Source organism: Cinclus cinclus, chromosome 4, assembly GCF_963662255.1.
Source record: "Cinclus cinclus chromosome 4, bCinCin1.1, whole genome shotgun sequence".
Taxonomy (NCBI): domain Eukaryota; kingdom Metazoa; phylum Chordata; class Aves; order Passeriformes; family Cinclidae; genus Cinclus; species Cinclus cinclus.
The window spans coordinates 57,839,004-57,853,372 of record NC_085049.1 but is presented as its reverse complement, the minus strand read 5'-3'; the positions used below and the strand labels follow the sequence as shown (position 1 = coordinate 57,853,372).

Sequence of the window (14,369 nt, the reverse complement as noted above, 5' to 3'; positions counted from 1 at the left end):
CCCCCAGAGTCTGGTTACTTCCAGAGATCAAGTTCCAGCCTCTCGGCTGGTGAATTATTAAACTACATCAGTGCTCCCTTTGTACCACGTCTGTGTCTTCCTGCTGTCCTTCCTTGCTGGTGACAGGCTCTTTCCATCCAGCTTGCTGTGCAGAAGCAGAGTCCTTCAGGCCAGAATAGCACTTCGTACTCTCCTTCACTCCTTGCTTCTCTGTGGGAGAGTGAATAGACTCCAGAGATGGATCTGTCCTACAGATCCACCATCTCCATCTATAAGGTGAGTGTTGGCATCAAAGGCTGCTCCTGACTGCGTGTAGGAGATGACTGTTTTCTGCTAAAGGCTCCCTTGGGTGGACTGCTGAGGGCTGAATCCATTGCCAGGCTGAACTGCAGCAGCTCCTGTGGGCTCTGGGCTCTGTTTGGGAGCAGGAGAGGGTGTTGTGAGTCCTAAGGGGAGGTTTGGGAAGGAACTGGGCAGCCAGGGTGGTTGGGATATGGAGCATGAAGAGTGACACACCTTGGTTGCTGGCAGGAAGTTTGATTGGCTGTTTTGCACCTCCCTTGAAAGAATCTCTGATCTCGTAAATGCTTCCCTACACACATCAATGATGACCCAAGGGGGGGAGAGCTGACAGAAGTGGGGAATTGCTTATTCCAGTCTCTGGTCTTCTCTGTAGTCAATGGATACTTTTGATAAATGCAAATAAAAGCAGAGAAGCTGGTTGTCCATCCCTTCTCTTACTAAGCTGCTAAGTCTGGCAGTGCACCACATCCTGGCCAGGGAAGGGTTGTGTTCATGCCTAGGTAATAAGCAGTGGACCTCTGGCTCACTCTGGGATGAGGGAAAAAGCTGCTCAGATCCCCTGCATTTACTCCCCTCTCTGCAGTGGGTGTGGGCCCTTGGGAGAATGCCATCTTCCTTTAGGCAACCACTGGCTCTGCAGTGGGCTACCTTGCCCTCTGGCACGGCTCCTCTCCTAGCTGGCTTGGGAAGGCTAAGGGCAACTGAAGTTGCTAGCCAGCCCCAGTGCAGGGAGCTGGCTGTGCTTGGCTGTACATTGCCTTGGTTCCAGTGCTTCAGAAGGGACTCTCACCCAGCCAAACCACAGCACAGGGGCCTTGACCTGCTGAGGTCCCTGGGCATGAGGAAGAGTGGCATTAATGTGTTTCTGCCTGGCCACAGAGTATCCTGGAGCAGTTCAACCCTGCGCTGGAGAACCTGGTGTACCTGGGGAACAACTACCTGCGAGCCTTCCATGGTGAGTGAGTGTGCCTTCCACACAGCCAGGGCTCCAGACCACAGTGCTGCATCCAGCCTGGGCATCCCCTGTCCCCTCACAGAGGATAAGGGTGCTGGCCTGACACCTCTGACATGTTCTGAGCTGCTCTTAAAGCACTCTTCAGCTCCAGGACCCACTGCTGATGGGGAGAGATGGGGTGCCTACAGGAGAAGTATCAGGAGGTTGTTGTTCTGTGTGCTGCTTGCTGGAGATGGTGATGGTGGGGAAGCAGGCTGGACCCTTATCACCCTTCTCCTCTCCCCACAGCATTATCCAAAGCAGCTGAAGTGTATTTTAAGGCAATTGAGAAGATTGGGGAGCAAGCACTGCAGAGTTCCACTTCACACATGCTGGGTAAGGCTCTCCTGCACATCATCTGCTCTCCTGTGGTGAGCCACAGTTACCTTTTTTTGGTCTACTCTCTTAGTTAGTCCATTTCCAGGTAGTGGAGCAAGAAGGACAGTTCCTCTAAATGGTGTTACTCTGTAACAGGCCCTGTCCAGGTGGTGACAGTCAAATATATTGTGTGTCCTTGAGTATTTCTCACAGTCCAAGCACTCTTCCCTGTATCTCTTTGAGATTAGCAAGTGAGCTCAGCTCCAGTGATGGACCTCTCACAGAAACCAGTCCCTGCTGAGGCATCCTGCCCCCAGAGATGAAATTTTCATCATGGAGGAAATACTTTTCTCCTGTTTGGAGATGTGAGGGAAAGGTCAGGGAGCATGCACTGACAACGACTGATGGGGTTTTGTCCTCCTGAGCCTGCAAGCTGCTGGAATGGCAGCCTGGGGCTGAGGGACTCACACTTAGCAGTGTCAGTAACTCTGCAGCCTGGTGGCAATTGCTGAAAATGTGGTCAGGGAATTGCTCCACAGCTAAACATTTTAGCAAAAAGCTTCCAGCAGATGTGCTCCTTCAGCAGACTTTTTTTGTCATCTGCACCTCCCAGCTAGCTCCTCTGCTCCTTGTCATCCATCTCTTGCTTTCCTGGTTTCAAATGCCAGCACTGGTGAAGCAAGACCATGCACATCATCGAAGTGGGTGCTGGAGTTGCCTTCCCATAGGACAGCCAGAAATGTGCAGGGCAGCTGGGGAGCCACTGGGGTTAGAAATGGAGTCTGTGGGGGCTGTGGCAGAGCAGAAACCCAGCACCCAGAGCCCATGGCAGAGGTGAGGCTGCTTGCTGACACCTGGGGCTGTAGCAGAGCAGTGGTCCAGCCACCACTTGGGCTGGAGTAATCCTGCACTGGCAGTGTCTGGGAAGGAAGGCTGCCAGGGTGCAGAGAGCAGTGCTTTGTGATACCTCCTGGACTTTCACAGCTGTGTATCATCAGTCTGAGCTGCACGCTGCTGTGCAGCTTGGGCACACGAGAAAATGGCCACAGGACTTTTTCATCTTCTCCTGTCTTTTCCCCCCAAAGGTGAAATTCTGGTGCAGATGTCTGACATGCAGAGACTACTGAGTTCTGATTTGGAAGTTGTGGTGAGTGGTTTTCCCAAGGGCTGACAGAGGTGGATAATAAAGTGATTTCCTTAAATACAGCTTATCAGCATTTACTATATTTACTCCACCGTGAATTCACCACATGCCTGCCTCCCTGCTGCACATGGCAGAGAAGGATCACAGGGCTGGCATGTCCAGACCCTGGCTGCCAGTCGCTTGCTCAGCATGTTTTATGAGCCACCCCTTATCACAGTGCATGCAACATCCCATATGGTGAAGGGATACTGGTGATGGCTCCTTCACTTCTTTCAGGCTCAGACCTTCCATGTGGATCTGCTGCAGCACATGGAGAAGAACAGCAAAATGGATGTGCAGTTTATCAGTGTAAGTGATGAATTCCCTTCTCCTCAGCTATCCTTGTTTCTCTCTCCCCTTCACCCAAGGGTTTTTGGTTCAACACTTGAGGTGTTTCCATGATTCTTCTCAGCAGGAGGTGGGGGGGGGTCTTACCTTCTCCCATTATGGAACAAACTCCCATTGTGCAGCTGATGATGGAGAGCTAAAGAGGGCAGGTGGCTGGTCTTTGTGCAGTGGGGCTTGCCAAATACTTCAGCGGGGCTGAGAGACTCAGTATTCCAAAAGCAGAGTTCCCAGCTCCCCCAAACCACAGGGTCTGCTTGTCTGTGGGTCCTGTGCTGCCATGGCCCAGCTGGCCATGCTGGTGGGTAGTGTCACAGAGGAAGACAGAGGCCTTGGGACCCGGTGCTGGGGCAGCTGGATGCCAGTCCTTGCTTCTGAGATCTGGAGGTTCATCAGCACTCTTGGGCCATTTAAAATTAAAAGAAAGGCAAAGAAAGACATTTTACAAGAAGTGCAGGTGAAACCTGATTGCAGGTGGACTCAGATGTCCAACACCCATCAGAGCAGGACCCTTGCTGCCTCGCAGTGTGGCTGGGTCTCTGGTTCCTTACTGAGCCTGTTTTCTCCTTGGCAGGAGAGCCAGAAGCAGTATGAATTGGAATATCAGAGACGAGCCAACAACCTGGATAAGTGCATGGCAGAGCTGTGGAGAATGGAGAGGGCTCGTGACAAAAATGCCCGGGAGATGAAGGTAAGCAGTGATTGCAGGAAGGGGAGTTGATAATAAGAACTGGATGATTTATTGGGAGCCAGGGCTGATTTCTCAGCAGCCTTAGCCAAGGGGTTGCCTTGATGTTCAAAAGGCAGCAGGCTTATCTGGAAAGCAGGAAACTCTTGTTCAACATGTGCTACTGTCCTGTGGTACTCACTCCTGATAAGCCCTTTCCTCATTTAGGAAGCCTCAGGAAGCAAGGACTTAATCTTTGGCACTCTGCTCTAGCTCCTCTCTGCTGCTCCAGCACTGCAAGTGGACTGGGAAGCTGATAGACATGATGACCCCTTCCAACCCATCCCCTGAGTCCGCTCTGTTGGCTTTTCACTGATCCCTTCCTCCCTTTTCCCCCTGTGACACAGGAGAATGTGATCCGACTGCGCTCGGAGATGCAGGCGTTCGTCTCTGAGAGCCAGAGGGAGGCTGAGCTGGAGGAGAAACGCCGCTATCGATTCCTGGCTGAAAAACACCAGATGCTCTACAACACTCTCCTCCAGTTTTACAGCAGGGTATAGCCCTGACATGCTGGGGAGCAGGGCTGGAGGGAGAGCATGAAGGCAGGAGGGAGCCAGGGCTGAGCCATCCCTTAGGTGAAGGATGCATCTGTGCATGGACTGGGCAGGAAACTATTTTGTTTCTTGCTGTGAGGTTCAGGCTGGCTGTGCTAGGCTGGGAACACATGCCTGGGGCTGAGGATGGTGCTGGCATGGAGTTAGTTGGGTGTCTGAGTGATGGGGGAGGGAAGGGTGGTGTAGGTGTTTATAGCAGGGTCTTTGGGACCAGGGGATCTCTGCTGGAGAGCGCCATCCTCAAAATTCCTGCCTACAGGGAGCTGTTTGGCCATTCCCAGAAGCCTAATTGTGGGAGGACCTGGTCTCTAATGCACATGTAAGCCCTAGGTCTCCTCTGTAGCTGGTCTGCCTTGTCCATCACCCCCTCTTCTCTCTTTCTCCCCAGGCTCGGGGCATGATCCAGACCAAGGCACCACGGTGGAAGGAGCAGCTGGAAGCCAGCCGTAACCCCTCAAACAGCCACTCACAGGGGCTGCTCTCAGCCTCCCACAGCCAGGGGTATCCATCAGGACGGCTCACGCCCACCCACCTCGACATGGTGAGGAGCCCACAGACAGCTTAACCTTGTTTGGTGAAATATTGGAACAGGTTGCCCAGAGAGGTGGTGGATGCCCCATCCCTGGAAACATTCAAGATCAGGTTGAACTGAGCTGTGAGCAACCTGATCTGATTGAAGACATCCCTGCTCGTTGCAGGCAGTTGACTGGATGCCCTTTAAATGTCCCTTCCAACCCAAAATATTCAATGGTTCTTTGGTGGTGATGCTGCAGGGCAAGGTCAGTCCTTGGCCAACCATAGTGCTTGCTGCCTTTGTCCAGCTCCAGTGGCCTTTCCTGGCCAAGAGGAGGAAGAGCAGTCTGTGTGTGAGCCACAGTGCAGGAATGTGCTGAGTCTGGCTTTCCAAGAGGAACTGCATATCTCCCAGAGCATCTCCTGCCTAATACAGCCTTTGTGGAGGTGTGTTCAGCCCCCTTTCTTTCCAACAGCCCCAGAGACCCCTTGGGGATTTTGCTTCTTCTATGACTGGGAGTAGATCCAGCATCTTCACTCCGGACCCTCCAGAAATGAGAATGTCTCCTCAGCCAGAGTCTCCCAGGCGGCCACTGCGGAGGACACCATCAGCAGCCAGTATGAGCCATATATGACCCATATCTGGGAGCAGTGCTGTGGGGAGATGCAGGGGTTGGATGTCTCTGGGAAGAGGGTTGGGTCTGGGAAGGGACCACCACTCTATCAGACCACCAGACCTCAGCTGCATTCATGGGCATGGTGAGAGGACAGTGCCTAGGGGAGCTGTAAAGGGCAAGGCTGAAGTAGAAGGTGAGCTCAGCCTTCAGGGCAGAGTCCATCCAGGGCAAGGCTAGGCTGTGTGAGGTGGGGAACCTATGAATGTGCAATTTTCAAGGCTCCTTGAACTACAAGAACTGGTTCTTGTTAGAATTCCCTTTTTAGTAAAGCACCTTCTCTCATACTACCAGATTAAATATTAGCTTGCCCTGTGAAACCCAGCCAATTAACCCATGACACACCTGATTTTCCTTCCAGAGAAATTTCAGCTTAATGTTTTTAAAAGAAGTAAAAAAAAAATGACAGGAAGAAAGAGAAGTTACCCAAACAATCAGTAGTTCTAGCAAGTCAGGAAAAGGACTGTCAGGCAGGGAGGGCATCAGCCAGGGCATGCAGTGCTTATGGTCTAGGCATTTGGCCAAAGAAGGCACAGTGCAAAAACAAATGGGTTTGGCTAGAGTTGATTGTCTCCTGCAGGATGCTTACCCTGCTTTTCCCATGCTATGCTTTGCTCTCTCCCTGCAAGGCCATCTGCTCTCCACTAGAGTAATTACGTGACTGGGAAAGCACTGGTCCCTTTGAGGCAGTGTGGGCCTTGCAGGAGGATGCCAGACTTGGGCTTGGGTTTCCAGATTTGGGATGTCAGACCCTTGGCATGCCTCCCCACAGGTCTTCTCCCTACGGGCCGTACATCCCGTTCGGGTTCCTTTGGTGAGGCCAGCAGTGGCAGTGAGGGCAGAAAGAGGAGTGGCACAACCAGAGTTCAAGCTATTGTGCCCCACACGGTGGGTGCCAACCGGACCCTGCTGCGGTTTGAGCCCGGGGATGTCATCGCGGTGCTGATGCCGGAGGCACAGAACGGCTGGCTCTACGGAAAACTGGAGGGCTCATCCACGTACGTGACTCTGCTGCTGGAAATTGGCCAGATGCAGGCTTGTTGGGTCTGGAGCTGGAAGGGTTAAGCCCAAAATTGTCACCCCCTCTTGCTTCCTGGTGCGGTCTGGACACTGTGTCCCACCCAACACCTCAGTGGGACAATGCTGTGTCTTCAGTGATGGGGGCTCTCCGTGCCAGTAGCAGGGCTGGTGTGGATGGGCTGCCTGAAAAACCTCCAGGGGCTTTGGGTGGAAGAGCCGGGGATGCAGTGACCCCCTCCTGGCTTGCATGACTGAGTGACTCCTGTCATGGGATCCAGCTCAGGGCCATGAACTAACTGCTGGAGTTACCTGAGAGGTCTGGCATTTCTTAGCTCACGCTGCAACTGCTGCCACAACCTCCACCACAGGCAGGACATGGAAACTGCTGTGGCCAGCACTTACTGAATTACTCCCTGTGACACTGCCAGCCAACATCTGTGTGTAAAATCTGCCCTGTCCCACATGGGATGTGGTCTGCAGGAATGCTCACAGATGTGAGATGAGCAAAGGCAGTGCCTTTCTTTGGGTGGCTGTTCTGGAGTGGAGCTGCTGTCAAATCCCTGGATGAGTTTTCTGCAGCTGCCTTGTGATTGTGGTTGGAGTCTCTTGCTGGATTGCACCAACATTACTCCCAGGAGCACAGGTTTTGCACAGCTCCCGAGATAAGTGAGTCCTGCTCCAAGCTCAAGGTCTGTCCCACGATAACCCCTGTGCCCCACCTATGGGTGAAAGAAGTGCAGGAACCCTGTCACACATGGTAGTGGTAAATGTGGTTTGACTGATGTGTGGGATGGGTGCAGATCAGAAGTGTATGGCAATTTGATCTGAAAGACCACAAACCATGGATGCCTGGACCTCATTTGTTCTGTTTCTGTGCCCTAGGTGTGGCTGGTTCCCTGAAGCTTATGTCAAGCCTTTGGAGAGTACGAGGGAGATGGAGGAGCCAGACACCAGGTAACAGGATAGCAATTGGCCAGGCAGGAGCTACTGGTACACCACGAATGCCAGTGGGGTAATTGTTTAGAGTATGCCCCATGGAGAGCTGCAGGGCTTCCATGCTGGGGAACCTCCCAGGAGCCTCATCGTGGCTCTCTGGGATCTCTGGCTTCTCTAGGCAGCTCCCATAACACGTGCAATGTCATCTCAAAGTTTCTTGCAGCTGGGCCAGTCCAAGACACGTGTATTTCCTCCAGAGACATCCCATGTTGTGCTAGCACCTGTGCTGCTCCCTGATCCTTGCTCTTTGACCCAATCTCACTGCCTGCTCTTGCTCAGGTCCTTCCCGCTGCGAAGCAGTCACAGTATGGATGACATCCTGGACCGTCCCAGCACTCCATCCTCCAGCAATTACTGGCCTGCTGCTGCCCAGCCCAGCTTGCCGAACCCACCTCCCCTCTCAGTGGGTGCCAGCAGCCACCAGAGTGGGGTGGTGGCCCCAGTCAGTTCTGGCTCCAAGGTGAGTGCAGGAGCAGTGACTGGTAGGCGTGTGTGAAGTGAGCCACATCTGACTTTCATCCTCCAAGGCACACCTTTCCTGCTTTGGCCAGTAGAGACAGAAAATCACCTTTCTGATGGTTGGTGAAGGGACCTGCTGCTTCCCTGAGTTTCATTAGCACCAGTCTTTCTCATCCATGTTCACGTGCCACCTTGTCTGATGACCCCCGCCAGTTTTCCTCTTGTGTGCAGATCCTTAGTGCCTGGCTTTGCTCCCCCAGGGAACTGCTTTTCTGCCCCTGCCCTTCTCATTGCTCTCTTTTTTTGCTCACCAGGGACCCTTCAGTTCAGTCCTTTTCTCCATGACCTCCCAGCCTGATTTCTGGTGGCTCCAGGGCAGCACTTCTTTCTGCTAATAGTAGGACCATGGAGTGACCAGGCTGGTCTGAGAGTGGGTGACCAGCTAACAGAGATGCCATCCTTCTTCTCCCTTCAGAGAATGGAGAGGAGTTTCATAAGGTTCCTCTTTTAAATTCAGATGAGGGTTGGCTTAAAGTGACAGGATAGAGGAAAGGTAGAAGTAAAGGCTGAGGGCACAGCTATTTTTGAGAGCCTTAGAACAAGTTGTGTCCAACCCACGGCTTATGTATGGCATACTGAGGAGCAAGTCCTCCACTTACCATTGCTTCCAGCAGTAGGGAATTGACTGGAGAGAACCAAGTTAAAGGTGAGGACCTGGAGGAGGAAGGAACAGTGCTGCCCATGGGGCATTACTTGCTCACTGTCACAGAGGGCTGGAAAACCTTTTCCATGGTCACTGGTTCCAAGGCAGTGCAAGGTTGCAAGCAATTGGATGTCTCAAAGAACTGAAAACCACAACATTTAATTGCTCTTTTTTCCCCCTCCATGTCCTGTTCCATGGTTTCAGGCAGCCTTGGGCTGCACAACACAGGGGAACAGTTTCTGTAGCTTTTCTAACCCTCTGGGTCACTGGGTTTTCATCCTGTCTCAGAGCTGGGGTGTGGGATAGACCTGGGATTGAGTCATTAATTGTGTGCAGCATTTGGAAGAGCATGGCAGAGTATGGAACCTCCCTAGAAAGGAGGGAAAGACTAATTTGGAAAGACTCAGCCTTGCTTTAAGTGAATGCCCAAGACATCTCCCAGCTGAGCCACAAACAAATGGATGTGACTTCCCAACTGGATCCCAGATAGCCACGTGTGCCTTTCTTTTCTGCCACAAGAGTACTTTAGTAGGTCAGCTGTCACCGATCCTTCACTATCTAATGGCCAAGAATAAGGGCCACAGGACCTAGGTCTGACTTTGTCCACCAGATTTGTCCACTTCTAAGTAGTATGTGGTGTAGGGTAGGTAGGTACAGCTCTGGAGTTCCCCATGGATGCTGGAAGTGTGTGAGGACCTGGATGACAGATTTTTTTCAAGGGTGTGTGGGCAACATGAGGGGGCATCTCTGGCTGTGCTGGAGGGTGAAATGTAGCTCAGACTGTCACTGTTTGCTGTGCTTTCCAGGTATGACATTCTGGGGATCTGAGTCATCTCCTTTCTTCTCCAAAACAAAGGAAGACATCCTAGGGGAGTAAGGAACCTTCGGTGTAGGGACAGCCCACCACAACAAAATTCAGGGTATTATCTGCAGTGGGGAATTTGTGGACTTTTGCAAAGCTTGAATGAATAAGGAGACAGAGCCCTGTTAAGAGGACTTGGGCTCCTAACTCACCTAAGTGTTCTGTGAAATCTTCCTCCATGTGTGCAGTGTCTCCTGCCCCACTTTTCTCTCTCCATTCTCCACTCCAGATTTCTCACTGCTGCTTTTCTTTTCACTGCAGAAATCAGGAGCAGATCAGCCCCCTGAACTCTTCCCACGGTAAGATATGGAACTCCACTCTGCAATCATCTGACAGAGGGGAGTATTATTACAATGCTATTATTATTTAATCTTTTGGATTACCAAATGTGGGAGGAACAAGGAGGTGTCTGGAGAAAAGCAATGCACAGCCTACCTTCCAGGACAGGAGGCAGAGGTGGTCTACTCTGGCCTCTGCTGACTGGGAAGGTCCTATCCTGACTCAGATAAAATGAGGTAGGACCTGAGCACCCTGAACACATGTTCAGACCTGCATATTCCTTCCCATCCATCCTGGAAGGGTAACAATACCATCTCTCAGCCTGAGTGTGGAGCTACACGACTGTGTATCTCTGCCTGCTTGGGAAGGGCTGAAGCAAAGGACGTGGCTTAGAGTTCTGATGAGTCATGTCTGTTGAGATAAGACTTGCCATAAATCTCTGGTTTTCTTCCCCCTGCAGCTGGGTTGGTGTCTCTGTGTTTCTGGTGTGGTGCTGTGGCCTTTTTCTGCTCCCCGACTCCTTGCTTGGAGGGTCGGTGTACACTCTACAGGTGCTATCATGAGGGACAGCCATGTGCTGGTGTCCCTTCATCCTTTGGAAGAGGGAGGGTGAGAAGCCCTCAGGAGAGCCCAAGGGGAACCACATGGGAATGTGCAACAGGGTGTGTTAAGGATGGAGAAAACGTACTCAGGAATGAGCTTTACTACGCTCTCCTCCTTGGCATGGAGGTGACTGCAACAGGACTAAGTAGCCTTTGCTTGGTCACAGGGATCCCTGATGGCATTTACAGACTTTCTGATGATTGCCTGTTTCCTTTCCCACTCCAGAGGGACCAACCCCTTTGCCACAGTGAAGCTGCGCCCCACAGTCACCAACGACCGCTCAGCACCCATCATCCGATGAAACAGGGCTGTGGGCACTGAACAACTTCAGCAGAGAAGGAGGAGAAGTGATAGTGCTGTGAACTCCAGCTGGGCAGCAACCTAGTGCTACCACTCATGGACTGAACTCTCTTTTCCCCTCCAGTACCTCTGGGACAATGGGATCCATCTTACCTGGGTGTCTGGTGTGCTTTAGCCAGAAGAAGATCTCTGCTGCCCTTTCTGGATTGATCCCTGCTTCCCTCCCCTTGCGTTGTTACTGTTCTTGAGTGGGAGGGACCAGTGTGGTGCTGGTGGCCTGGGAGAAGGGATGGGGCTGGAGGTGGAGGTAGGACTGGCTATGATCATCTGCAGCCAGGGCACTGCTGTTGGGATGCTGTGGGCAGGGAACTATCACCAAACAGTTCCTTTGCCACCAGAAGAATGAACCTCAAAAGAGAAGGCTAAAGGAAGGTTCTCAGTGATGTGGTCCAGCTGACAGGGTCTGGTCTTGGCCCCTTTGACAGCTGTGTCCATTTGTAACAGCACCTGCTCCTTCTCACCCCAGGTGCAGCCCCTTACCTTGCTGGGCAGTGCTGGGGCAAGGCACGGGCAGGTGACATTGTGCTGCACCACTGCCCTGTTCCTTCATGTACTGTCTTGTGGAAAATATATGGGGTTTTTAAAAATAAACTGGAGAATGCGTTTTCTGTGTCCACTTTAGTGGCTGGGACATCACTTCAGTCACAGGATGCAGGGGGAGGAGGACAGGCGCTCCCCACCAGGACAGGGGCCATGACAGCTGCCCACAGTTGTGGTGCTGGACAGTGCAGGGCTGTGAGTCCAGACGGGGCAGCCACCAGCCCAGGGGTCTGGGGTAGATGTGGAGGGCACCAGGAGCCCCTGAGTCCCCCTGTCTGTCTTGTTGCTGGAGGGCAGCAAGAACCTATGGCCCCTCCTTCTCCTCACCCACTGCTGGAATGTGTCACCCCAGGGCTGCTCAGTGCAGGGGAAAAACATTCCCCAAGGGCCTGTGGGGGCCTCACCAACCTGGGAATACCCTATGTGTGCTGGGGGAGCCCTCACGGGAGAGGCAGCGTGAGTGAGGGATGGAGCACTGGCGATGGCCAGGGCTTAGCTGATTAGCCTTATTAATAGACATTAAACCCTGGCTGTGAGTGTGACCAAGCCCCCGCAGCCCCCCTGCTCCTGAGGGGTGTCAAGGGTTTACAGTCCAGGCCTTTTCCTCCCCAAAACACCCCCTGGGCTGAGCCCCAGCCCTCTCCCTAGAAGTAAAAAGGTTCACCCATGTGTGGCCAGAGACTGGCTTGTCCCCTTCACCTGCCAGTCCTCCTTCTGGGGGTCAGCTACTGGGGAGTTTGTTTTTAAGGGGGGTTATTGAGCTGCCTGGGGTGGGGAGAATCTGGTAGTTTGAGCCACAGCTCGCAGCAATTCCTTGGCTGCTCCATCTTTCTGTCTCACTTTTCTGCTGGGCACATGCCCTGCAAAACCGTGCCATCATTTCTCCATCATGGCTGGCAGCTGAGGAACCTCCAAAAGCAGCCACTTCACCTATTTTGCCCCTTACTGAAGCATGGCACATGGTCTCCTCCTCCACTGCCTCCCTCCCCAGCATCCTTGCTATCCCCAGCACCCAACACCCCTCACCCCGCTTCCTCCTGTCTCGGTCCCTCTGACTGAATCTATCCCTGCCAGCCTGCCCTCCTCTGCTGGGGAAAACGCAAGGAGCCCCTGGGCAGTGGGATTACCAGGGGATTCGGGCTGTGGCAGGCAGCCACCTCGTCCCCATTGGCTGGAAAAGCCTCTTAAAAGTGGAGAAGTGCTTTCTGCCCACTCAGCACCCACTGGTCTCTGCCGACCTGAAACCATAAGCAGCTCCTGACCCACATCCACACTGGGGGTGCTGTGGGACACTACTTCCACCCACAGGAGGCAAGGGGGTGCCCCACATAGGGTATCCCCCCAGATCTGCCATAGAGAGCTTTGCTGGGCATCACTGGAACTAGAGGGAAGCTAGCTGAGAGGGGGATTAGCTGTCTTTTGAGGACATAGCTGCTCCGAAGGAAGGAGCAGAGCACAAGAAACTGCTCGACAGGTGCTAGATTCCTGCAGGCATTGTCCTGTGCCCACCATGGAGAAAAGATCCAGCAGGACCATCTAACCAGGCACCCTCATCCGGAGCCAGGAAGTGCCAGCCAGTGGGAGAAGGAAGCACTGTTGACAGATCTGCTCAACCCTTGGTGGCTCAGCTTGTGCTCAGGAGGTCATCGCTTCATTGCACAGGTCAGTGGTGTGGAGGGATGCTTGCACCCTCACTCCAGCAGCTTATATGACAATTCATCCCGGGCCTGCATTCATTTAGTTCTCTAACAAATGCTTTCCCAGGGGGCTGTCTGTGGGTTGGAGAGGCTGGTGGCATGAATCCTGGCCCTTGCACTCAATAAATAGACTCCCCACCTCACCTGTACTGCGTGAAGCATTTATGTGGACCCTTCCGGGTGCAGCTTGTCTGTCACAGTGGGGATTTTCTGGGCATTATCCAGCACTGGCTGCACTGTGCTCTGTGTGTCTCCAGGGACTGGCAGCCACAGCTGCACTGCTGTGGTCTTCACCCTTCCAACATGGGCTTGTGCCTCCTGGTATGGGTGCAAGTCTTCTTGCAGCCACCTGCAGCAGGTTCTGTGGCAGTGCCTGCTCTGGCCCACCTTCCTGTGATGCATGGGGAAGGGCAGGTGCCCATGCTAATGAGCTTTTGTGTGCATGTGAACTCACACACGGTGTTTTTACCTGTGAATAAAGCTCCTTACCTGGGGACAAAATGATAGTGAGCTGTAGAGTGTACAAAGGCAGGTGCAGGGTATGTGGTGCTGCATGTAGCTGTGGGCAGACAAGCATGTGTGTCATGGTGTTAGGAACTAGGGAGCTCTGAACTGGGATAACTAGCTCACAGCTGGGATAAATCTCCAGCAGAGGTGTGCAATGGCATTTTGGCCTCAGAGGTATCTCCAGGTGATCTCCTCTAGCGCACCCTGTCACCAGCTGGGGTTTTCAGCCAATATCTAGCTGCAGGCAAGGAAAAGTGCTTTCATGCTTTGCTACAGATTTCTGCAGCACTGAGCAAGTGGCTCCTGCAGAGGTGGTCTCCAGTTCCAAACTCAATCAAGTGCTCACAGATGTTTGTCTAATGTGCTCTTCAAAATCAGATGCCGTGGGCTCATCACTGGCAGGCAGTGCTACAAAATCTCTGAAGAAAGATATGTCACAGACAAATATTTTCTTGCTAGGAGGCTGGCAGGGAGTGGCAGGGTTGAGGGAAAGATGGATTGCAGTGGTTTGCTTGATTCATTTAATTTGTGGTGCAGGATGAGCTCAAGGAAAGCAAGTCTGGGCGAAAGGCTCGGATAAAAAGTTTCAGGCTATGTTTGGTGGCAGCTCTTACTTGGAGTATCTACGTGCAGCAGATAGGCAGTGGTGCAGCACCAGCACTGATTGAGAAATCACTGTGCTTTGGCAGCAGGTCGCCTTTTGTACAACTGGATCTAGCTCATCAGTCAGCT

The 14,369-nt window shown here is 52.8% G+C and overlaps 1 protein-coding gene across 1 annotated transcript; it reads left to right on the top strand.

The window, feature by feature from the left end:
• Positions 1–237: 237 nt before the first annotated feature.
• On the top strand, positions 238–11,432 carry BAIAP2L2 (BAR/IMD domain containing adaptor protein 2 like 2). The gene is made up of 14 exons (XM_062491333.1): positions 238–276; positions 1,183–1,258; positions 1,547–1,633; positions 2,701–2,762; positions 3,036–3,107; positions 3,718–3,834; positions 4,218–4,364; positions 4,813–4,965; positions 5,414–5,555; positions 6,384–6,609; positions 7,514–7,585; positions 7,907–8,087; positions 9,913–9,950; positions 10,759–11,432. The coding sequence occupies exons 1-14, from the start codon at positions 238–240 to the stop codon at positions 10,832–10,834; spliced, it is 1,488 nt and encodes a 495-aa protein (XP_062347317.1). The 3' UTR covers positions 10,835–11,432.
• Positions 11,433–14,369: the final 2,937 nt, after the last annotated feature.

Excerpts from the sequence above, each read along its gene's own strand:
- BAIAP2L2 (XM_062491333.1), top strand. The coding sequence starts at position 238 with ATGGATCTGTCCTACAGATCCACCATCTCCATCTATAAG. Across the intron at positions 3,108-3,717 it reads TGGATGTGCAGTTTATCAGT|GAGAGCCAGAAGCAGTATGA; the intron begins GTAAGTGATGAA and ends TCTCCTTGGCAG. Across the intron at positions 4,365-4,812 it reads TCCTCCAGTTTTACAGCAGG|GCTCGGGGCATGATCCAGAC; the intron begins GTATAGCCCTGA and ends CTTTCTCCCCAG.